This window comes from Astatotilapia calliptera, chromosome 1, assembly GCF_964374335.1.
Source record: "Astatotilapia calliptera chromosome 1, fAstCal68.1, whole genome shotgun sequence".
NCBI classification, from domain to species: Eukaryota; Metazoa; Chordata; class Actinopteri; order Cichliformes; family Cichlidae; genus Astatotilapia; species Astatotilapia calliptera.
In genome coordinates this window covers 35,589,652-35,615,792 of record NC_137422.1, presented here as the reverse complement: position 1 = coordinate 35,615,792, position 26,141 = coordinate 35,589,652, and the positions used below count along the sequence as shown (strand labels likewise).

The following is a 26,141-nucleotide window of genomic DNA, read 5'->3' as shown; positions in this document are numbered from 1 at the left end:
AAAAATTACCTGATCATACAGTGTGCAGTAAACTGAAGTAGCGTGCACAGAGTTGGAGAAATGCAAATATGTATAAATATATACATAGATATAATATATATGACAACAGATTCCATGACATAGATAATTGCCCTAAAATATGTAATAAATAATAATTCTGGTTCAAACATCACACATTTTTGCTTTTGTGTAAGACCATGAAGTTATGTACTTTTGGGTGATGTATGTAATAAAAAGCTATTTTATAAATCAACATATCTGCTATATGTTACGTCTATTAGACACATTTTACCCTAGCTATGAAATCAATCAAATTGTAAGTACAATACTGGCCTCTTAATCTGTGGTAACGTAGATGTTTAAAAGAGCTTTAAACAGAAATGCAGTTATCTCCGCTTTTTACTTTAAATACATTATTATTATTACATGTACTCAATAGCCACAGTTTTCAGAGAAAACGTTTCTGTTTACAGGCCGATTACAGCCATGTCACCACCAGATGGCATCTTCACTCCAGAGTCACAGCCTCAAATTTTCTCTTCCTCTGTCTGTAGGTCAGGAAGCTCCACTCTCTCCATCAGCACCAATCATAACATCAACATCAAAGCTGAGCCAATCTCTCCACCCCGCGACCACCTCAGCCAGTCTGGGTACATGACCCATCCACATGTTCACCCTCATCTTCACTCCTCTGCCTCCTCATCAGCTCGAGCAGAGATGGGGCGATCCCCTTCTGACAGCGTTGGCTCCTCCTGCAGCTCTCACGAGGGCAGCAGTGACCGGGAAGAGCAGCAGCGACCTGACTTCCACTTGCTCCCTGCGAGTCGGTCAGAGGGCAGGGAGAGTCCGACAGTCAAGCGGATCCGAATGGACAGCTGGGTGACATAGAGCCTGGAGCTACATCGAGAAGCTGCACCAGGGCAAAAAACAGGAAGGACACTGTTGTGCAAATGAAATGTGGTTTTTATTGACGTGTTCTGTTGAATTTTCTTTAATTTTTTTTTTTTTTTGCTGTTGTTTTGGTTACTCGGAATTTCTTGATAAGGGTTGAGCAACATTCGTCTGAGCATTCTTGATTGGATAAAGCTGAAATTACAGTGGTACTTCATTTAATCTTATTTTCTTCTTTTACAAACAATTAAAGCTTTGGAGATTAAATATCTGGGTCCAAATGCAGTACAGTTACAGTAGAGTACAGTTATTTCCATTTGCAGTGCACTGTGGCGCTGGATGGAAGAGAGACAAAGCATAAAATCAAAGTTCATGAGTGGGTAAAGTTACTTGGTGTCAACCAATTCATTTCTAATCTTCTCAGGGTTTAAAACCATTAAATGAGTCCATCGTGAAAGCAATACTCCCTCCACATCATCATTTCTGTTACTCCTCTTTATAAAAACACGTATTTATATCAGCCAAAGCAGTATACTGTTTTCTATGTTGTGTGTGTTTTTATATTGTGCACAAAATTATACAATATTTCATTCAGATTTGAAATCGAAAGCCATGGACACTTGTATATGTACTACCAAAACATGTCACTATTGTTTGTACATAGTATCTTTAATATATATCACTTTTGGTGTAACTATAGCGTTTTGTCAGTGTGTTTTATCTGCCTGCCTTCACACTTTGTCTCCTGAAACTCCCATAATTTCTTAGATAAAGCTACTTTCAGCTGCTCCTTTGTTACAAGGGGTCGCCAAAGCAGGTAGGTCTGCATATTTGACTTGGCAGTGTTATGCCAGATGCCCTTCCTGGTACAAACCCAAGGGGGATTTGTGTCTCTGGCTGGAATTTAACCAGCAACCTTTTGCTTGCCAAGCAAAGTTGTTAAAGCCTACACTACAGAACCATTTGTATCCTTTCTTAGATAAATAGATAAACTGGCTTTGTTAAGAAAGCTTGGGAAACAATTCTTAAAAAAAAAAAGGTTACTGGTCGAGGAGGCGTCTGTTTGCCTTACAGCTGAAATGCAGTGGCCTGGGTTCGAGTCGGATCTCTGGAGACCTTTGCACCCTCTCCCCCTCTTTCCTGTCTACTCATCACTGTTAAACTATCAAATAAAGCCCAAAACCCCCCAAAATAAATGTGAGAAGAAGACAACTCCTCTCTAGAAAAGGTTTATTGATTAGTTAATATATAAATATACGTTGTATATATCTGAGATAACCATGGATGAAGACAGTTAATATAAATATTACTTTAATGGCACTGAATCCATACAATAAGAGACACATTGAATTCTTGTACTGAGAGAAATCTTACCTCCAGAGAGATGGGAATTTACTGAATGACTTTATGACTGAGCAGAAGATGATTAAACCTGAGAAAATGCAACATGTGGGTAAGTACAAGGTAGCGCATGTGGTGAGAAGCAAAAGCTGCAAAAGACTAACCACAGTGCTTCCACTGAATGAGAGCATGGCTGGAAAATGTAACAGCTTTGACTCTGCAATGAAAGACGGATACAAAAAAAGAGCAAAGTGAAAGTTTTGAAACACGATGCAGGGTTTTAGAACAGGATACTATTTCTATGTTTCTTTGACACCAGCAATAAAATAGCTACATGGACTGGTTCTTATATAGCGCTTTTCTACTCATCTGAGCACTCAAAGCGCTTTACACAACTTGTGCATTCACCCATGCATACCCATTCGCACAAGCACATTTTTCTTAGTGCATCATAGCTAACATTCACACACATTCATACTGCGATGGATGCATCGGAGAGCAATTTGGTTAGTATCTTGCCCAAGGATATTTGGCATACAGACTAGGGGAAGCCAGTCGAACCACCAACCTTCCGATCAGTAGATGACATGCTCTACCACCTGAGCTACAGCCACCCCGATATGTGTCTGGTACCTGGCTTCACGTGGCCAATGAATTGTAAATTACAATTGTGAAAGAAGCTGTGATGCTGATGGGAATGCAGCAGCGACGTGAAAACAGAAAATACAGAAAAAAGAAACTGCTCAAAAGCATTTAGGGCTGGCAGCAAGAGACATAGCAAAATCATAAACATTAGCAGTAAAGTACTTAATAATAATGGATTACATTTATATAGCGCTTTTCGAAACCCTCAAAGCGCTTATAGAATTCCACTATTCATTCGCTCTAACACACTGGTGGAGGCAAGCTACAGTTGTAGCCACAGCTGCCCTGGGGCAGACTGCCATATCGCGCCATCGGCCTCTCTGGCCATCACCAGTAGTTCTTGCCCAAGAACACAACGACCGAAACTGTCCGAGCCGGGGCTCGAACCGGCAACCTTCGATCACAAGACGAACTGCCAACTCTTGAGCCACGATCGCCCCCACTTAATGTTAATATTTCGTCTTTGTTGAATAACTACATTATGCCAATTAAATAGCAGTTGAAAGTGAGACTGTTATGACTGTGATTTTAAAAAGGTAAAACGATTCAGTTAATATGAAACGAGTAAATGAACAGAGTAGTCATATGAGAAGTGTGCAGCTTTTTTTCTTTTTAGCTCAGAGAAATCCACAATGGGCAACGACGTCAGTTACTCGGGGGTGGACGAGGGACGGATTAAATGTGCCAAGGTTAATGAGAATTATGAGAGCAAACAGATGTTTGAGGGAAGGATTAGTTTAAGATCCACAAAAAGCTGCCTAGCCAATGAGCCTAGCCAAAAAAAATTATTATTTTAATTTTAATGGTGGCTATAGCCTACTGTATCGGTAAGATGAATGCATCTTCATCTGAGCATATCTGCACATACATTTTGCTGTTATCTGAAGGCATTTCAACAAATGTTTTGACACACTTAACCACAGCCATAACCACATTTTATTTGAGTGATTTCGGGGTGTGTGACACGAACAAAACGAATGTAAAATGACATTCAATATGTTTCACTGCTGAAGACAAATACTTTAAAACTTACAGAAATGCAGATAACCTCTGTAAAAATATGTTTCAAAATACCCATGTATTTTTTTCAGGTTATGTATTTCATTCTCCTTTAATGTGCAGATGGACAGTGCACGCGGTCCTCGGAAGAGCTTTTATTTTGAAGAGCCCATAAGCCGCTTTGTTGTGTCATAGCTGATATTTGATGCTAAAAGGGAGAGGAGGAGGAGGAAGTGTGTCAGAGCCAGAAATTGCAATCGATGTGCACAACTGTTGCTGTTTTGTAATTCCAGCTACACTGAAATGAGTTGAATAAGGATAAATACCTTGGAGGTTTCCAGCAGCGGGCGGGGAAAAACAGGTAAATATGACTTTCTGTTTTTCCTTTTATTCTCTTTTCCTGGCGAGAAGCAGAAAGTTACCTGCTGGGGTCTTCGAGGTGCGGCTAGTCAGGTGAGCCTTCTTCCTGTCCGGCAACATTACTCCTGGTGGTCAGATGAGAAGTCACCTTCGAGCTGTCAGTTTGCCACGTGGGAATCTTTAGTTTATGAGTCTTTAAAGAAGGGTAACAGAGAACTCCTTTCAAGCATCTGACAATTACGGTAAATGTTTGTTCTTTCTCACGAATTGAAACATGTTGTTACATTTCATTTTAAATGATTTTTAATAGAGAGATAACATTTTCATCAGTTCGGCATTGATATCAAGGAAGAAATGGTTTCAGTGGTACTTTTAATGAATCATGGTCACCTCCCAGTGCTCCTGCAAGACGCTGCTGGACAAGCCTCATGTTGTCAGGGTGACACGGATGGTTACATAGTGTCTTGCATGGAGCTACATGGTAAAGGCTTGCATATAAAATGCACTATATGAAGAATACTGTTGTTGATGACATTTTACCAACGCTGATTGAATTTCGAAAACTTACTAGGTTCATACCGGCTTAACTGCTGTAGACCGACATACATCTTTATGGTTAGTATACATAGTAACAATACTTAAGCTTTCAGCTTTTATGTTGACTATTATATGTCTGAAATGTAGTCTACTGAATCTGTAAATGTTTTTTTTTGTCGTTTTGTCTGTATTTTCTGCAGTCACTGTCTTGCCTCATATTAAAGCATAGGAACCACAAACTGTGAAATAGACTCGTTTCAGGAAATAGCTTGTCCTGTTCAGCAAGAGACGTCCGTGATGCAGTTACTCAACACAACACATCAGCTGAAGGGAAGAAAAAAGCATTAGAGGCTTCAAAGAGCATTGATGGATGTGACCTTTTGTAACTTGCATCAGTACTTTAGAACGTATACACACAGAGGGAATGGGGGTGGTAAATTAAGGGAAACTGAAAGTGTCTTGCTAAGGGGCACCACATTCTGCAGGAAGATGTTTAGTGCAGGTTTCGTGTTCCAAGTCTCTGGATCTCTGCTTTAAAGACTGAGCAACTTTCTTCTAAAGTATATCTAGTATTTGTGATTAACACTGTCAATACAGTGTCTTCACTGTCATTTTAGTACAAAATCTCCCACAGGTGCTAAAATGGATTGAGATCTGACGATCTGATTTCCTCATGTCATACTCTCCAAACCATTCATTGAGTTGTGTCGTGGAGTGGGGGAATTGAATTATTTCCTCAGGATAATGTTAATTAGTCAGAAATTTGGTTTGTGTTTAGGCTTCAGCTCTTATGGGAGAGGTGGATCAAAACCTTGCCAAAAAATTACCCCTACAGCGTAACAGATTATTTCCTTTATTTTGTCAGAGGTCTGTACATGATAAATATTTTAAAAATGAGAGCACAATTTCCTGTAATTTCTAAGGAGCTTGCTTTCAGGATAAGAACTTGTATGCAGAACATTTCAAAATTGACAGAAGCCTTTGTTGTTTATCTGCTTCAGTAAATCATTGCCTGGTCAGATCTCTACATCTCTAATATTTAGAAGACCCATTCAGCCAGAGTACTTTAATGTTTAACAACGGATTAACCCGGGATCATTATAAAACAACATCATCAGTTATTTGTGTACTGTCGGGCTTTTCATAAAATCTGTTTTTTTTTCCTTCAAACAGCGGCGTCCTCATTTTGAAATGGGAGACAGAATGCACTGTGTGCAGTTGTGCATGCTTTTCTTGCAACCACTGATGCATGTGTGAGCTTGCTTTAGCTTTTGTACTAACACTGAGTGATCCCTTTTGTATAAGAAATCATGCCAATCAGACAGGATGCCTTTCTAGTACGTACTAGTATCAAAGGATGATTTTCATACACACCTTGGCATTAGTCATATTGCAAAGGGTTTTTTCATGGACAGTAAAAGTGCTTTCACGTACATGTACCCACTTTCAGGTTTGTTTAACAATGCGACCTTAAACCATTGCCTGTTTATTTCCTGTTTATTGCGATCTAGAACAGTTTTTTAAGCAATCTTGCTGAATGTCTCGCTATCTAATATAGTCAAAAAAGTGACTTAAAAGGAGGCTGGTGAGGAAGGTTTTGGGACATGTTTATCTGTATGATGGACAGTTGGCCTCAGCATGTCCTTGAACTGAGCTGGCTTCGTGCAAAAGCCTTCATGTGGACCCTGACTGTTCTGGCTCTAATGATGTGTTGTACAAGGATAGGCAATACAAGCTTTAACTTGGTGAGACATGGCAGGCAGAAAGAGTGGATTTTTTTCCCCCATGTACTTGCTCCGTAACATTTTAGGATAGTGAAAAGAAAATGTTCAAAATGTGCATTTAGGCGTTTAATTTGCTATACTTTGTCTGTTGGAAATTCATGCAGATGAATATACAATAACTACTGAATTTGCATGTTTAAGCATAAAAATCTAGTGAAATTAAAGAAATGACACCTCACTGTGACTATCATAAGGTAAATAATGGTTTATGTATTTCAGCCACTTCACATGTACTACTTTGCTTGAACTTTGGAGTTCCTTATTTGTGCAGTATAACTATATGGTGCCTTAAAGTGCTTGCTAGACTTTTTTTTTTTTTTTAATTCATGCAGGTGTGTCCTCCAATTACTTTCCAATCCTCTGATTAGATTTATTTTTTTAATAAATAAATAAATCTCCTTTTTGTAAGCTCCATCTAATGTGTAAAGAAGGATTAGTGATTTGCCAGAGCATTAATCAAGGGCACAATGACTGCAGACTTGACCAGTATGTTTCTGATGGTGGGGAAACAGGAACCCCCCCCCTCCTCCCAAGTTGGTTTTTAGAGCTCACAGCTGAGCTGATCTGCAGCTAATTATCAATGAGACATCAGGTCTTCAAACTACAGTCAACGGTGACAGTGCCCATACTGTATAAATGAATCAAATAACAAAACCACCTTACTTCAAAGGTCATGATACTTACCATGACTGTCATGAGGTAAATAATGGTTTATGTATTTCAGCCACTTCTCATTTATTACTTTGTTGGAACTTTATACTGCACAAATTAGGAACTGTAAAGTACAGTACATTATCCAATATCTTTTTATTTATTTATATATTTATTTATTTAGGAAGGGCATATTGATTCAGGACCGAGCCTTAGTTTTTTGCATCATGCGGTTAGCCTTACTTTAGTTATACATACATGTATTTTAGCCCATACAACCAACCAGCCTTCTGGATCCTGCAGGGTGGCTGTGAAATGTAAGAAAAATTCTTCAATAGTCTTCTGAGAAACTTTTCATAGTACAAAAATCCCCCCTATTCTGATGAAGCATCTTGCCTTTCATCAGAGTCTATTCTTGCCAAATGAAGAAGTGGGCCTCATCTTTTTTTTAAAAATTTCTAATGATTTGCTGTTTTCCAGTGGTAACAGTGGCTGGACTGTCAGTTGAAAGCTATGTCGTATCCTGCTCTGTTGAGCATGATTATAGCTTTTTGGGGGCTTCTTTACAGCCCCAATTCCAAAAAGATGGGACACTGAAATTTATTACACCTGAGAAAAACCTGAGAAAATATACTGTTTTTATTCAAACTAAGGTGATTTTGAATTTAATGGCAACAATATATAACCTCAAAAAAAGTTGGGACAAGTATAACAAAAAAGATGTTTACAGAGGGAACTCCAAACCTTCTGGAGATTGTTAGCTGCCAAACTCAAGTATAATTTATTTTTCTTCTCTTCCTGCATTTTTACTGTTTAAAAATTTGACATGTTGTATTCTGTTGTGTATTTGGAAAAAAGTGGGTTTGTGTAAATCATTGCAGTTGTTGTGTTTTTGAAACTATACTTAATTCATGCCCTAAGTTACACTAACACCATTTTCGAGTCAAATCACATGATCAATGCCCTACATTGCAATGTTCTGCACACATGGTCTTTTTCTCCCATTACTCTTTTAAGCCCATCACGCTCTTGAAATCTCCTTTGATTCCATTAATAATTTTGCTCGAGATGAAGTTTGATCCTGAAATTAGCTGATATTCTAACTTAGGCTTTGTAGTGAAACATCCTGCCAATAAAATGCAGTGACGTGAAAGTGATGCAGGCTATCAGCCCTGTTGGCAGTCATGCACGTTAATCGGTTGGTCTGTGATGACCAATAAAGCAGTAATGCGACATATATCATTCCAGGTTCCTGTTTTTTGAAAGAGGACCATCTGGAATATTTAGTATTTAAAGTTATGATTTTAAAAAAATCTTCATACATGTAGTGAATTCAAAATGTCAATTGAATTGAAAAAGTGGATTGAAAAGTCCATATGATGTGAATTTACTGGAAAGTTACCACAGTGAGTGGCCATAATGTGATCTACCTTCCTCATATTCTGTACAGGCAGCACACTCACCAAATGGAGTATTTCTACTAGTAATGCCGTGTCTGAAATGGACTGTTTCCTGCTACGTGCCATTCTGTGGCCAAAAATTTGGGCGATAATCAGACCTGATAATCCCAACTTTGGTCCCTGAGGGCAGTGGAAACGAGCTGTAAACACGAACTGACATATTGTGTATTTTCTTCTTAAAAGATTGAAATGACTGAGTTAGTTCACAGTGCGTTTCTGTCGCTCACAGCTAAGTTTATCTGTAGCTAAAGCAAAGACTTCAAACTACAGTCAACAGTGACAGCGCCTTTAGGTGTATAAATTAATCAAATGAAAAACCACCTTGCTTCAACGTCATGAAACTTGCTGTGACTATCATTAGATAAATACAGTTTTATGTATTTCAAACACTTCTCATTTACTGCTTTGTTTGAACTTTGGATTTCCCATTGTGCAATATAAAGTAGGGTATAATCTTACATTATATGGTCCCTTCAGGTGCTTGCTAGTGTGTGCCCACGTGAGACACAGATTACAATTAATCAGTCAGTTACTGTAGTTCCAAATACTCCTGATAGCATTTAGTTATGTGTCTACAGAATCGATTTCTTCCATTCCAACTTATCCAGCACAATGGGCAAGATCAAAGACCCAAAGAATGTTATGCTTTCGGCCTAATTTTCTACTAAGGCTACATGACAACTTTAACTGCATTGAGGGGCAAATGGACTGGGTCATGTACTGTAAAATATTGGATTCAGCCAGAATACTGAAGCTCTATTGTGGGTCTTCCAGCTTGACGATGACCCAAAACATACCATGGCAATAAAGGAGAGGCTAAAGAAGAAAATTAAGGTCACTGCAGTGGCCTAGTAGCTGTGGAAATCTGTGGAGAGAGTTGCTAAGTGGCAGACAAGAAACCTTAAAGATTGAGAGTTTTTGTAAAGAGGAGTGGTTATATCTTTCCTGAGATGGGTGGAAACCTGGTGACCAGCATCGAGAGCAGTCTTACCGCTGTGCTTGCCAACAAGGGCTTTTCCACTAAGTACTAAGCCATGTTTTGCTTGGGGATCTAATACTTAGTCATTATCAGTGACATGCAAATCAACTTTTATGTAATGTGTTTTTTTTGGGAGAAGTATTTTTAGTTGATTATCTCTCTTTCTAAATTTTAAACTACCATAAAAACGAGTAATAATAATAATAATGGATTGCATTTATATAGCGCTTTTCTAGGCACCCAAAGCGCTTTACAATTCCACTATTCATTCACTCTCACATTCACACACTGGTGGAGGCAGTTACAGTTGTAGCCACAGCTGCCCTGGGGTAGACTGACAGAAGCGAGGCTGCCATATCGTGCCATCGGCCCCTCTGACAAGGCCCTCTGTTGGCCTTGTCTTGCCCAAGGACACAACGACCAGAACAGAAAGAACAGGGGGATCGAACTGGCAACCTTCCGGTTACAGATGAGCTTCCCAATCCCCTGAGCCATGGTCACCCACGGTCGTGCATGTTTAATTCTTTGCAAGTGAACATAAACTAAATTCAGCAGGGGATCCCATAATTATTTCCTGCACTGAAGGAAATAAAACTGATAATCTAAGTTGAGGAGAACATACGCCCACTGGTGTTGAGTAAACAGATGCACACTCAGTGATATACATGTTGCTGAACATAAGGCAAGGGGATGCCTCTGGCAGACTTTTGACCGACAATTGAGACGCACACATGCAAATTTGCTAGAGGAAAGTAAGATGGCATGAGACCTTTTAACATACTGTGTTGATTTTTATAAATGCAAGGAGTAGAACTATTGAACGTATCACAAACACAATATGTTATTTCTGAAGTTGGAGGAAGAAACCAGATTTCACACATGTCTAGAACAAATTGGATAAGAGTCACTGACTGGGCAGTTCGTCTCAGTGTTTCAATTGCATGACTTAATTCTAGAGATTAGATGATCATAAATAATCTGAAGCTAAGCTTTTTGATAACATGATGTTATGGTGTTGAGTGATTGCGATATGGAATGTAAGTGCGAACAACTGTTTCAACTCTAAACATAATATTTTGGTTCTTTGTTAGATCTAGTGTATATTGATAAGAGCAGCAAGTTTGGAATCCCTACACAAACTATAGAGCATTTCCTTAAATAGTCTGTTGGCTTTCTTCCTCTTGTGTGTGGTTTGAAAAGGGGAGAGGTGAAAGTAAAAGTCAAAAACATAATGCATATTTTTGGCCTACAAAAACATACCTCCATTATGATCACGCTCTGCTTACTACCTGTGGGAGATATACGTCCCAGCTGCTGTCAAGCTGCCATCAAGGACTCATGCTTTTCTGGTTCAATTTTCTCATAGCCAGGCAGGTGACAAACAATAAAAATGAGTTGTTGTAGTCTAATACCTGGAGAAACAACTTCAGCTAACCAGTAGGAAACATTCTTGTGGAAATGATAACCTCTTATGATATTTAACATCTTCTATTCATGTTCCATGAATATGTTTTGCTTTGCTGTCGATGCCTGAGATTACATCCTCCATAATAATATGACGTCTGCCATCTCCGCCTCTCACCCTACACTTCCCTTTACCTGCTGATAGCATGACAGGTCGTTGGCCGCAGTTGATGACAATACAAAGTGAGAAGCTGCTAAGAGGATTATCAGGTTTTGTCAGAAGCAAAGGGCTGGTAATGTTTCTTTTTTTTTTAATATATTTAATTGATCATTTAGAGCTTAAGCATGAATGACACATCACAGTATGCATTCTGTGCTTTGTCTTCCCTGTCTTTGTTTCTTCAAAAAAGCTGTAAGTTTGCAGTGGCTAACCTGTAAATGAATGACAGATGAGACACACACACACACTCATTCATACAGGAACAAGCTATTAAAAAAACTATGTAGTAGCTGAAGTCGGCCCTCCAAAAGATATACAGCTGAGCTGTAATGTAAAGCTGTCAGAATAGTCTCCTTCCGGGTGAGAATAGTTGTCGTCTTCAGTTAGAGGTGTGACTATGATAGATGGGGCTTTATTTATAGTTGAAATTATTTTTGTCTACTTCCTTTTATTCCGAGAAGCATTTAAAAAATCTTGACGTGCAATATTAACCTACATCTGTAAACTGTTTTTTCTACTTTTTTTTTCTGCAGTGAATCTAATGACTAGATTGTTTTCATGAGGCTGAAAAAAGGAGTGGCAAAATTCTAAATTTACCGGTAAATGCACACCACAAAAAGTATGCCTGCTTTCTGTTCAAAGACTTGTGTATTGTTAAGGTATTGTCCTTTGACCTTTTAATTTCCCAAGAGATTTCTTCCTGATAGCAGAGAGACCTGGTCAGTGGAAGTGAGCTCATAACAATCATTTTACTGGCAAAACTGACTTTGCATGATTTGATGATTTCTTCTTTTTTTTCTTCTTCTTTCTTTTTCCCCTAATGCATTATTATAATATAATGTTATAATTTTCCTTAAATGAAATAACAGACACAGATATCTGAAAAAATAAGTCGTTAAGTCACATGGAATATGACATGTAGACAAAGATGAGGCAAACAAGTAAGTGTGTGTGTGTGTGTGTGCCTGTGCCCAACTTTGTTTCTGTGCACCTGCTCATAATGTATTGTTAGAATGGGGAGCCAAGAGAGTATGGAAATTAAATCAACACAATAAATGAAACGATGAACAGATAAATGCATGAATGAAGTAATTAAAGAAAGAAGTAAGCAAAATGAACACAAGTTATAAAGGTATTGTTACTACAGTGTATTGTGTCTATTTGCATGTGTTTTTGTTAGATGCAGTGCCTTGTCTCTGCACCCATGAACAAAAGAAAACATATTAACATTATTTGTAACTCACAGCATTTGAGTAGACTAAATTTCTGTGTTAAAAAGCCCCTCTTTGTCAACATTATATTGGAGTGCACACGTGAGTTTGCATTATTAATTGCAGTTGTTCCAGCTTCCTCTTCTGTTATATAATTGCTGCAGGTTGTTTAATTTCTGGGTCACCATTATAAGCATATTTTATGGCACTAAAGGCCTCTGATAGATAATGTGTGTATTAGGGCTGCCACGATTAGTCGACTAGTCACGATTACGTCGACTATCAAAATCGTCGACGCGTCGTTTGAAGCTTTGTAAGATCACAAAAGACGCAGGAATAAGTAGTAGGATTTAAGAGTGTAATAACAGACTGAAACAGAAGATGGCAGCACTGCATGTACAAGGATGCCAGCTGCCGTTAAACCCCGAAGAAGAAGGAGCTTTGTCCCAGAATTCATAGCGCAGCCCAGCTCAGTTGTCAACAATGGCGGCAGCTAGTTAGTTTTAATATTACTCTTATTATTCTTTCTGGGTCACAAAATAAATGTTTAACATATTTTCAGGCGAGAATGTAGCTGTGTAAACCTCAAATATCGGCTCAGTTTATCAAGACACCACATATTTTCAAAAGCGCTCCGACGTTTTCGAAGAGGTCTGTTAGTCACTAGCTCGATAGCTAGCCGGGGGCCAGGCTCACTAGAACCCGTGAGAACACCGGACTCCCCGCAAATTGTTTTCAAACCCACCGCTGTCTTTCGCTACTCAGGTTAAATATATATAAGTCACTTAGATAACTTAAAAATGTTATTGTTTGGCTTTTTTTTGTAGTATTTTATTTGTTCCTGAGTAAATCGGTTTGGCTGAGATTAAAGTTCTAGTTTTTACACAGCTGAATAAACGTCAAGCAGACAGCTGATTATCAGAAGTGTGAGATGCTCGAGAATATACTCCAGTGTCCTGTTATATTTTAGATAGCAAGGAGTTTATTAAACTCCACCGAAACAATCTGCAAATGTCATTAAAATTTAATAAACTATCATCTTGTCTTTATTTTAAAGACAAGATGCTGTAAGCTTAAAGCTGTATATTTGAATATTTGACATTAAAGATCGCCACCAAATCTTTATAGAAATGATTACAGTAATTCACTGTGCATTTTGTTCTTTAATGTGTTTTAATCCTTGTGATTATTTGTTCCTGTAGTTGATGAAATGTACTAAATGCAGTTTGAGCTTAGCTACAGATATGCTTCAATGACTGACTCCTCTCATTCTCTTTTTTTCACAATAGGTGCCAGTGATGTCCAAATCTTAGACACAGACTAAACCTTGCATCCATCATGGAGAAGAAGCCAGGCATGATGCAGCATCTCCGGCAGAAGATGCTGCCACATTTCAAGCGGGGCAAGGATCCCTTAAACAAGTTGGCTGTCCAGCTTGACCACAATCGGATGAGCTCCTCCGTTCCTGACGTAAGGAACGTGAAGCAGGATTACCCCCACGTCTCCTCCAGAGTGCCTTTTCAGCAGTACAATAGTCCCAGTTATAGCGATCCTTCCACACCGCTTGACAGGCCTCCTACGGGTCCTGTAGGAGGTGGGAGGAGTGTAAACCTTAGAGCAGGTAGTGGAAGAATAGGGAGGAGTGAAAACAGACTGAGCGTGCCTACAAACTGCACAAACCGTTCTTCTTCCCAGGAATCATTTAACAGTCTTTGTGGAGAAGAGACATCTTCCCGGGAGACACACCAACCTGGACGAGGCATGGAGCCCGAGGAACTTGCACTACCAGAGATGATGACTGTTTACACTCCAGACAGTGCAGCTGTGGATGATTCCCTGGACAGCTCGCAGGTAAAGAAAATACTTTTGAAATAACCTAGCAGATTGGGCATCTCCACATACGGAATATTCATATAATGTTTCACATAAGGATTGAACCTTCTGGGACACTAGCACTGACGACTTGCATTTTTATTTTAAATATTCACTCATATTTTGACTTTGTAGTTCCTGTTATATCTAATACTTTGACACCAAAATTAACTGACAAGTCAGCATTTTTTTCCCCCCTGCAACACACAGTAAAAAAAACATGTTGTACATTGGCGGGGTTGAGGTATCAGGTGTATTTACACTTGACTTGCAAAGTTTAACTTGGAAGAGCTGGATATGGTTGCAAATCGAGGTCCATCCTAAATCAATAGTCTACAGTAGAACTGTGCAAACACTGCTTCTGGTGGATTCACGTCTTTGTTAAAAAGACAAGGATGTAGGCTGTGAGTGCCAAACAGAGTCACATTTAAAACTATTGTTTGTTGTTTTGTTTTTTCTTTCTTTCTTGAAGTTAAGAGACAAGATCGATTAGATTTAACCAATTATTTTATAAATTGTCTTCCACATTAAACGTTTTTGTTTGCTTGCTTTTTGGGACAAGTGTAAATAAGTGTATTTTATGGTATGAACTATCCATCTTGCTACACATTCCTGTTTATTGCTCCAATGATTTCATATTAAAAGAGATTTGCCCTAATTGATAGAAGTTACATTTGTTCAAGTTATAAATCTTTCTCAGACTGAGGCCTTTACACACTGCGTAAAATTTAAGCGAATATTTTGTGTTCATTTTAAAATATTTTTTGAACTTTGACTCATTTACACCAACCGTGTAGTTTCACAGGGCAAAACTGGCACACCAGTACCGAATACACAATTTTATCCCAGCTAAACTCTGGTTCAGTGGTCTCCTCGCAATGACTTTTGTGCCTCCTCAGATGTGGTCTTAACTCTACCAACAAGACCTCAAACTGACATCCTGAAATATATATGAAAGCATTGGAAAACCTTAAGTTCTCCTTGCTGTTGCCTTCTTGTGAGAATCACCTAACTACTCAAAACAAACATACACCATAATCCGGTCTTGTGATGATGTGATGAATCCTGCTTCCGGACCCAAACTACTCTGCGTTTAAGAAGGCTGTTGTGTTTTTAACATGTTTTAATGCTTTGCATCTTGTTCTATTAAATCTCAACAATCCCCTAAAAACAGTCAGTGATAACTGTTGGCCTCTGGGTTTTATTACCGCTAATCATTTTAAAGCTCAGTTTTTAAAACCTTACGCTGTAACTACAGCCCAGGCAGTATATTAATGACTAACCTCATATTGTGGATGGATTATCTCAGTTGTTCTCCTGACTGTAGTTTGGTCCGTTTGCATCCTGCCATGCGATTGCATTTGTTCCTAACCATCGGGAACCCTCACGTTAACTTTTATCAAGTGGAAAAATGTTAGCGTTCATTCTCCTGCTTCACTGTTTATATTTTGCTAACATAGCAAAACTATCTGTGTTACTAGTAATCACATTATATACCAGCTAGCCAAACTTCAGTAACCCTATAAAACCTCACTGCTGTTTACTTTCCTGGCTTAATTTATGTCAGAAGTAGTAACAGAGCTGTACGTCTTAATTTATTTCAGAGATCCCTCAGTCAGAACATGCTATATTATATTAGATGGAAACTAGCGAGCTAACTTCTAACTCTGTTAAATTTCATAAATTCTGTTTTCATGGATGCCTGGATGTTAAACTTAATTTTCACACCTGGTAGAGCAGCAACACTGATCATTTTATTACAGATGAAAGAATTTAGACAGTTATTCAACTCTCAGTGATGCCGCAGTGATCATTTGACTTGGGGACCTGCAGCATAGTTTGGGCCCAAACGCAGCTAATGACGTCAGACCTAAAGACTGGATACCCCCTCCACCAACCTTTACACCTGGCACATTGCAGTCAAGTACTGTTGTACTGGCAACCGCCAAACACGGGACAAACATGTAATTTGTCACGCTACAGAACACTTCTGCACTGAGTCTTTGCTCCACAGCATCCAGTGCTTTGCATTGCATTTCTTGATGTAAGGTGTGGATGCGGCTGCTTGGCCATGGAAACGTATTCCATAAAGCTCTCTGTGCAGTGTTCTTGAGCTAATCTGAAGGCCACATGAGGTTTGGAGGTCTGTAGCGATGGACTCTGCAGAAAGTTGGCACACTGTGTTCCTCAACATTTGCTGATCTGGCTCTGAGATTTTATGTACTGTACCAGTTTGTGGCTGAAATGCTGTCGTTCCCAGGCACTTCCACTTTGTCATAATACCACCAACTGAAGTGAATGATTTTAAGGATCTGGATTGATATTAGTTCATATATATTACTGTGGCTTTATTTTGTGTTTTATCTCAGATGTGTAATTATAATCAGGATAAACACTACAGAAGGAGACTATTGGCTGTTTTTATTGCCAATTAAAAATGTCACTTATACATCTGGCACCTGGTGTCAGATAGAATCAGTTGTAAACCTCATCTCCTTCCTCATTCCATTCTCTGTTAAAATGACCCGGAGGTGGATTTTTGATCTAGGTCTCTCAAGTACAGCTGCTACTCGCATTTCTAGCATAACAGTGATGTGTAAATAATAGGGCTGCACGATTAATCGTTAGAAAATCGCGATCTCGATTCATACTTATGTGCGATCTCATTTCCAAATGACAACGATTTAAAAAAGAAAAAAGAAAAAGAGAGACGACGATTGTACCTCATTTTGATCCGGGACGTAATCTGCATGAAAACAAGCGCTCACTCTTCCTGCTCAACAAATGACAAGGGCGGAGCCTTATACCACGTGATACAGAAGCTGTGCCGTGTGATGCTAAAATTAGCAGGTAAAAAACAACGGAGAGCACGTCAGGGATGACGAGAAAGTGACAGGAGAAAATCCGTCCCGGTCAACCACCCAAACATTAATAACAGGAACCTTATACAGCGCTTCCCTATACCCGTCGAACTCCCGCAGGCACAAAGAAATTACGGAGGCTATTACTTATCACCTGACCAAAGATATGGCTCCCATCAACACTGTGCAAAACGAGGGATTTAGGAAAATGATCAACACCCTAGACAAACGCTACACAATGCCGTCCCGCAACTATTTTTCTATTGTTGCACTACCTGCTCTATACACGCAGTGTCGAGCAATGGTGGAGACGGAATTTCAAGCAGTACAACATTTTGCGGCAACAACAAAACGTGAGACATTTGTTGTTTTTATGTTTATTTATTGTTTTTATGTTCAGTCTCAACTGTTACGAAGTTGATGTGCAGTTAATAAGTGCAATAAATATTTATACTGGAAAAGAAAATCGTGAGAGAATCGTGATCTCAATTCTAAGCCAAAAAATCGTGCAGCCCTAGTAAATAACATTGTATGTATTGAAGATAACCCTTTACAGCAAATCATCAGAATCAGAATCAGAATACTTTATTGATCCCTGGGGGAAATTATGAACATGTCAGGCTTTGCATTCTTCTCGTAATCAAGGGCAGGCTTTGTTTGTCAGATCATGGTTAGAATGACTTTCAACAGGTTTTGTGTAGATTGCATGCTTTACATGACATGACGCACAAATGCAAGCTGACTTGAAATTCCGAATGTTTAATTTTCATTTGAACAATAACATTGGGCGTAGCCTTGGCTTTATTTTCTTTGTCATGCAAAGTGGACACCAATGAATGTGCAAGCAGATTAATGCTGTAGTTCTTGTTGACATGCAGAGGACGACCCAGACAACTAGGAAGTCATAGCCTCTTTTTACAGCTTTGACAGGCTTGTTTGCTACACAGGCTAAATGAATTACTCTTGTAGAAGTTCATAGGCTACTAAATACCTTTTTATTCAATGGTTTAAGCAACAAATAAAGTAAAAATTACTTGTGAATCATGTTCATTTTGACTTCTTTCCACTAAGCTATACTTTCTTCCTGGTTTCACTATCAGTGGTTTAGACAAGTGTGGTTAGAGAGGGCAGCAGGACAGGTGTATAACATGTTGGCTGACAGTTTTACACACACACACACACACACACACACACACACACACACACACACACACACACACACACACACCCCTTATCCTAAACAAAACCATAACCTAATCGTAACCCTGACATTTAAAACCACGTTTTGAGCCTCAGAAATCCCTTCAGACTCGTATGGACGGGCATTTTGTCCCCATAAGTGACTGTTGGTCCTCACAAATATAGAGGCATGCTAATTTTCTGTTCTCACAAACATGCCTAAACGTGTGTGTGTGTGTGGGGGGGGGGTTGATAAAAAGAAGTTGCAGTTTGGTATGGTAATCAACATCAACATGTTGTGAAACTTTTAAGTAAGTAACAGGAAATGACCTAAAAAATCATCACCCAGTAAAATGTTTCATCTTCCTGTTGGTGTTGTAGTAACATATCAGTGTTTTGTTTTGTTTTTTGTTTTTTATAGATGCTCTTTATATTTATCTGATTGACTGAGGTGATATTTGTAGTTTCCGCCAGTGGGATTTTGATTTCGAATCTTTACGCTTTGTAGTTTGCAGCACAGGATGCTGATCTTTAGAACCTGACCATTTTCTCAGCAGGCAGATATTATCTGCTGATATTAGCCATTTGGTGGTCTGTTGTGTGAGGAAAATATAAGAACTGATTATTAACTGATTAATTCAAGATGGAATTAATTGAAATGGAAGAAACACCCTTCAACTACATTATGAGAGTGGCTGTTGCATAGTTTGTCCATCAGAGGGTGCTCTGCAACTTCCCTTTTTGCAACACCTGGTTGATACACCACAACAAAACAACTAGCTGATTGAGATCTGAGTCAGGTGTAAGCGTAAATGAATAACAGCACATAAGAAACATTAAGAAATCTGTGCTTTTGTGTTTAAACCTCAACTGGCTTTACATTTTGATTGCTATTAAGCATTCAAGGCTAATGCAGCCTTGAATGCTGATTAAGCGCAAGCTGATACATGCTGATATTAGCATATTACAAAGCCCATATTTCAACTAGCACATTTATTTCTATGTCTGCTGGTTATAAATGGATTTGCATTAAGTTTTACCAGAGGTGGGTTTTGCCTGGATATGATCAACAGCTAAGGTCTACCTGTATCTGGATCAGGATCTGATGTAAGAAAACTGATATAAGAAAAATAGAAGAAATGAGAGACCCGCTGTCTTTCTTAGTCATCTTATTTTCCGTCATCACTGAGGTTTCAGATCAGTCAAAAAAACTGTTTTGAATTTGGTGAAAGCAACAATGCACAGTGTGAAAACTAACCGTTTGTTTTCTCAGGGCCCCCAGGGTGGTTTTAAAACCACATCAAAGAATATCAAGAATAGTAAAGTGCTTTTTATTTTAATTCTTGTCATGTCCCATTGTGCAACTGTTGTTGTCAACTGAACACTTCCTCATAGCTGTATAAATAGTCCATAGACTTACAAAAAAAACTCTGGGAGATTATCTTTAATTGTATAGAAACTATAATGAATACATCTGAATACAGCAATCTATATTTGAATTCATAAAGAAAGGAGTGGTATGTATGGCAAAATACCTTATGTTAGGTAAACAGTTACAGTGTTTGCAGTTACTCTGAAACCCAAAGAAGAGAAGCAAATTAGGGGAAAAAAGTGGAAATTGCCTAGTAGATGTTTTTTGGGTTACCTCTGTTCAGTCCCCAGGACACAGGAATTTTTAATAAATGCTCAGAGGATTTGTGCTGGTGGTAGAAATACCAAGGAGAGGGCAGTTCTGAGCCTTTAGCTTTAGCTGAGTGAAGCTTTTTCATCAACAGGAATTTTACATGTTTTGAAAGTCTTTGTCATGTGTCACATGGTTTAAAAAAATATTCATCTTTGTCTCTGCAGTATGATAACGATTACAGCAGTCACATAAAGGAAGGGGACCACCAAAATGTAAGTGCTACTGTCTAATTTGTAGTTTGTAAGATGATTTTTGTTGTTGACTGGTTAATATGCAAATCAGCTTTAGGCACGACAGGAGAAAAGGGTTGCGTCTGACAGTTTTATCCTAAGTTGCATCTTTGTGGTTGTAGAATTTTGCAACGGATTGTCCCTTTCATGTCTCTATGCTGGTGGTTTTCAGCATTATGCCATGCCAACAGCAGTGTGGGTCTTTGGCCGACGCGTGGTTATATCAAAGTTTAATTCCAGATTATTGTGCTCTGTTTAGAATGAGATAGAACAGTAGGCTATTTGTGGTTCAGCATCCAGTGTGTGTTGTCCATCTTTTGTAGCCGGTCAGGGTTAGGAAGCTGAGCTGGGGTGATTCCAGGGTACTGGGGTTTATTGGGTGAAAGATTCATGGCTTGCTGGAAAGGCTTAATAGTGATTAAATAATCCACTGCCTAGACGAGAAGCATAAAACTGCACAGAATACAATCTTTTAAAACCTGTAAGTGAGTATACTTTGTTTAGTTTTTTTTAATTAAAGTTGTATAAATGTGACAAAAATAATACAACCCAAACAGTAAAGAATTAGGAAAGCTGTATTAGAGTCTCGTCAAATTCCTGCACGTGAACAACAGTCTGACTTGAAATCAGTGCATGAAAGTAAAATGAAAGAAGTCCAGTGATAATTTTGTTGTTAAAGATTAAAAAGTTATTCTTCACATAAATAGAGGTGGAGCTATTATACTGTGGTTAATAGCATTACTGGTAATAAATTTGAAGTTTAAATATTAATGGTGCAGTGACCCATAATAAAGGCAAAAAACTGTTTTCTGATCAGATACTTCCTGATTAAAAAGCTGCCCAGTTTGTGCGGAAGTAGATGGGGCACTTTGGTAATACTACTAGTAGTAAAGTAATAATCTTGTTTTTCTATTCAGTATGAGATGGACAATGAGGCTGTGAACATGTCTGAGAGTGCCAGAGATTCCCAGAGGTCCTACCTGCTCACCGTTAACTTAAAGGAAGGACACAACTTGGTCATCAGGGACCGCTGTGGTAAGGAGCTCATATCGGCACTACTACAACTCAGCTTTTTGTTCCAGATTATTGTGATGTACAGCAACACTAGCATTAAAATACACAGTCTGAGAAAAACAGAAGATCAACAGGCACCGCTGTGATGCTGATTATCATCCAGGAAACAGGATCAGTGCAGAAGCAAGTAATACTTCAGCACAGTGGAAAATGAGAAGTGTGGCAGTGGAATCCTATTCAACTGATGAAACAAAATGCCTTTACCCTCCCACCCGAGGATCATTGTCTGACTAGAGCTTCATCATTTTAACTTCCCCAAATTTTCCTCTGCATATGATTACCTTACTTGAAAGTTCAGTGTGCTGTAAAAGCAAAGATGCAGTTACCTGTTGGTGTATGTTTATACCTTAGAGCTACACGCCTACTTCTTTTTTTTTTTCTGAAGCTGTGGCTTAATTCTGACTAGATCTTACAATGACATGCATCACGTATTTTCTTGTGTATGCCTGTGGCAATGAGTAAGTGTTACTATTGTTATTGCTTTGTCATCTTCTCATACTGAGAAACGTATCTGAGTTGACTTGCTAAATCTCTTAAACTTTATGAATTATAATTCCCGTAAACGTGGACAGATGCTTGGGCCTACAAAGGGGAAAAAAACCAAAAACGAAACCCTCCGCCATTCCTCATAGTCGCTTTTTCCCCCCCTGTATGTGTCAGTGTTGACTCGTGTGTTTGGCCTTGACTTGATAAGGACAACCAGGAATGTCTGTTTTGATTACACGCAGTGTTATTAACTCCAGGGACACAAAAGACAGCTGAGTGTCAGGTTAGCTGTGAAGCTCTTGTAGCAACACGAGCAGGATTCCTTGCAGCAGTTTAGAACCTGTCTGAGCCACACCCAGACCAGCAGTCAGTACAGAAAGCCTTTCACTCTTGGATTATATTTTCCTCTTGAGTGTGCCTGCATGTTGACACAACCAGACTGTAGGTAAAGATAAGATGGAAAATAAAGAGGATGACAAGAGGCAAGCGGATTTGGTTTCACCACATTGTTAAGACCACATGGTGGTTTAAAAGCATGAACAAGCTTTTATTTTTTTGGTTTTGATCAGATTATACATTCAGCAGTCGCAGCATGCGGTGGCAGCTGTTTTGCTAATGATTTCTTGTGTGAAGGGTCTATAAAGCCTATTCTAATAGCAACACCACAAAGAACCGGGCAAGCTCATGTAATGTAACGAAACAGAACAGTCTAAGCTCCTCATGAAGTTTAAGCTATGATCACAGCTGTGTTTGGTAGACTGCTGCCCTCACCTGGTTGATTGAGAGACAATTCAAAAGATACACCTCCTACTTCCTTTACTCTGAAGTGAAAATGATACAGAACAGCAACAGAAAGTGAGATTTAGAAGTTTCAAAAGTGACTCAATGTGGAATTTGTAGTGTTAATCTTTGGGCCTGCCTATATATGTTAGTGTTTAAAAGAAACTCGCACAAAACCTGCAAAAGTGATGTTTTCAGTTGCAGTTAGTTTTCACACAGGAAGCTGAAATGTGATTGGCTATTGTTTCAGGAAGTTGTGGTTACATCGGTTGGGACCACATCCTCCATACAAAAATGAGAGATCACACAGAGCAGGTCAGACCTTCTACGTAATAGTGCAAATTGGTACATTTACATAGAAGTTGAAAAACAATGGAGTCAGTGTTATTTAGAAGTAAATGTCAAGTTGTCAAGTATTTATTAAAGACAGTCATGATGACAACGCTGCTTTTGAAAGATGGAAAAGAGAAGTTGCAATAATCATGCTTTGTGTTCTGAAATAACATGTCCTACAACTCATGATGAATATTATAATGTTACTAAGTAGGATCATGTCATTTTAATTTATTAAACATTATAGACTTTATTTCACTCAGAAATAAAAAATAATTTTATATTCTGGGGCTACACAGCAGGATTTGGGTTTATCTAGGTAACTTCTTATTTAGGTGTGTTGCCATGCTAACCTAGGCTGCAGACCTAACATACACGGAGCAGGTTGGGTTCAAGATTAAAGATCATTAAGGGAAAAAAATCCCCAGTTACTGACCAGTTCTCTGAAAATAGTGTCACCATTCCTGGAAAATCCGTCAGGCTCGTCTGTGCAGATATCAGGAGGGTCTTTTTTTTCTTTATCTTTCCTTTTGTGAGGATTATTAATAAAGAGAATTTTAGATGAATTATAGTTTTGTAATAGTCATAAGTCTGTTAACTTCCACAGTCAGCATTTTTTGCTTGCTTTTCTTCCTGCCTTCAAATAGGTTAAACTTTATAGATTTGGTTGGCATTTTTCAGTCTTATTGACCAAAATCTTTAAAGTACTCACACAGTTCTCGCATACTTATACAGAGATTCTAATACTAAATTACTATAGAGTGCTTTTGCTCTCACATTGCAGATTTCTCTGCAGCACGTGTTGCTTTCAGTCTGTATTATGTGTTTAAGATCTCCGTATATGTCTGGGGTCATAATTTTGTGCTCCTTTGTAAAATCAGCCACTCTGCTAACAGTGCATGATTCCACCCCTTTGTGTGAATGTTCTCATAGCCTGACTGGGAAACCCTGGGTTCATTTGGTGTGTTGTTAAAAGCGATGGCTGATTTTAGTGAATCAAGATAATGAATAAATACCCTACTTATATTTATCTTGCTTCATATTACAGGGCCCTGATGATGTCATTCCAAAAAGTATGTTTGTTTATTTGTTTGTTTGTTTTCTATTTACTGGTTTGCAATATTCATTCTCAGGTACCAGCGACCCCTACGTCAAATTCAAATTGGATGGAAAAACATTCTACAAAAGTAAAGTGCTTTATAAAAACCTCAACCCTGTGTGGAATGAGTCCTTCTCTTTGCCCATTAAGGATCTGAATCAGAAGCTTTACATCAAGGTAACTTTTTTTTTTTAATGGTCAGTTTAATAAAGGTCATGTCAACAGTGTGGGAAATAATGAATGTGAAAGTTTTAATGAGCAGCTTTAACACTGAGAGTCATAGTCTGTTGTGGAAATGTACATGTCAGTGCATGTTTTCTATCCTTCGTTATGTAGTTAGGGTGACATTTTTTTGTCAAAGTGTTATGAAAATCAATGTATGATTAGTGTCTGTGCACCTTCATAAATCCAACAAAACGGCTGTTATCACTCTGTATGAGTTTTCAAGGATACTGCAGTAGGACAGTCAGCACAGTTCTCCTTACATGAACTGTCTTGTGTTAAAGGACTGTTGATGTTTGATATACAGGTGTATGACCGTGATCTTACAACTGATGACTTTATGGGTGCTGCAAGTGTCCTTCTGAGTGGTCTGGAGATGGACAAGTGAGTATGGTGATGTGGAAGTGCTTGAAGCAGCTGGACAGAGCTCTGTTGAGGTGTAGCATGTAAATTATAGTGATCCTGGAATAATAAAATTGGAAAAATAATATTGAACAAATCACCAGTTTTCTCAATGAATATATTTCTAAAGGTACTATGCAATGAAATTCTCACTAGATGTTGGCAAAAATGCATCTAATCCACACAAGCAAAGAAATCAAACCATAGATGTCCATAAAAGATGTGTTTCTAATGAGAAATGACACAGGGAAAAAGTATTGAACACCTGAAGGAGGCTCAAAAACCTTTGCAACCTTGACCTGTATGCACGCTCATTACCTCCATTTCTGAAGAAAACATATGTTGAAGCATGTTTAAAGTTTACTGATCAACATTTAGACAAGGCTGTGAACATACCAGCAGTAAAATTTGAAGGTGAGAACATCATGGTGTGGGGCTGTTTTCAGCATACGGCACTGGAACGCTTCATGTAATTGAAGGAAGGATGAATGGAAAATTGTACAGAAACATTCTTAATTACAAATCTGTAAAATCTACCAGGAAGATGAAGAAGAAACGAGGGTGAATGTTTCAGCAAGACAATGATCCCAAACACACAGACATGGAAACTTTCAGTTGGTTTCAGAGAAAGAAAATACAGCTGCTAGAATGGCCCTGCCAGTCTCCTGACCTGAATCTAACTGAAAATTTGTTGAAAGAACTGAAGCTCAAAGTTTACAGAAGGGGCCCAGGGAACCTTCAGGATTTGAAGGCTGTTTGTGTGGATGAATGAGCCAAAATCACATCTGAGGATGGATGTAACTAGTTTCTCCATACAGGAGGCTTCTTAAAGCTGTCGTCACCAACAAAGGCTTTTGTTTAAAGTCTTAAATAAATTTCAGGTTATTGAGAATCTGTTGAGAATTTCATTTCAATAGCACCTTTATATATACCTACTTATAAAATTGGTGACGTGTTCAATACTTACTTTACTTTAGTATGTGAAATAAACTATTTCCAGGCACTGCATTGGCTCAACCCATTTATGGGTTTGGCAACGCAGCTGCATTTAGCTTATGAGTGTTGAACTTTACTTTCAAAGCATTTGCCCATTAATTATTAACATTGCAGTGGCTGCTTTTACTGTAGAATTTATTTTTAGAATGTGTAGTGTGTCTGTAATGTGGGAACAGTTTGGGATTATAGTGTGGGTGCTTTTCCACATTTCTACACTCCTCTTTGAACCTGAAATAAATTACCTTAATGAAAGTAACCTCCAAGAAATTGTCACCAAGTTATCAAATGCCTCGTTATTCTATCTAGCTCAGTTCTATACCAGTTTGTGCACACACAACCACTCCCACTTATGTTTATGGCCTTACAGTGAGTAACTGAGTCCAGGTGCATCTAAGACAAAGCTGCAGTGAGTTCAGTCTGTGCCCTCGTGTAGCTCGGCTT

At 38.6% G+C, this 26,141-nt stretch overlaps 2 protein-coding genes across 6 annotated transcripts in view; both read left to right on the top strand.

The window, feature by feature from the left end:
* Positions 1-1,590, top strand: part of LOC113026412 (myocyte-specific enhancer factor 2A-like) — a 45,608-nt gene extending 44,018 nt beyond the window's left edge. For both annotated transcript variants that reach the window (XM_026175181.2, XM_026175191.2), the window contains exon 10: positions 555-1,590. In XM_026175181.2, the coding sequence (XP_026030966.1) occupies positions 555-888 (334 nt within the window). In that variant the 3' untranslated portion in view covers positions 889-1,590. The remainder of the gene's footprint in view (positions 1-554) is intronic.
* Positions 1,591-4,073: 2,483 nt separating this feature from the next.
* Positions 4,074-26,141, top strand: part of LOC113026367 (multiple C2 and transmembrane domain-containing protein 2-like) — a 43,166-nt gene continuing 21,098 nt past the window's right edge. For 2 of the 4 annotated variants that reach the window (XM_026175098.2, XM_080300338.1), the window contains exons 1-6: positions 4,074-4,237; positions 13,772-14,333; positions 20,243-20,290; positions 21,226-21,343; positions 24,115-24,257; positions 24,610-24,686. In XM_026175098.2, coding sequence (XP_026030883.1) covers positions 13,821-14,333; positions 20,243-20,290; positions 21,226-21,343; positions 24,115-24,257; positions 24,610-24,686 — 899 coding nt within the window. In that variant the 5' untranslated portion in view covers positions 4,074-4,237; positions 13,772-13,820. Of the gene's footprint in view, positions 4,238-4,381; positions 4,479-13,771; positions 14,334-20,242; positions 20,291-21,225; positions 21,344-24,114; positions 24,258-24,609; positions 24,687-26,141 lie in introns of those variants that run through there. The other 2 variants (XM_080300344.1, XM_080300350.1) reach the window with 2 other exon arrangements.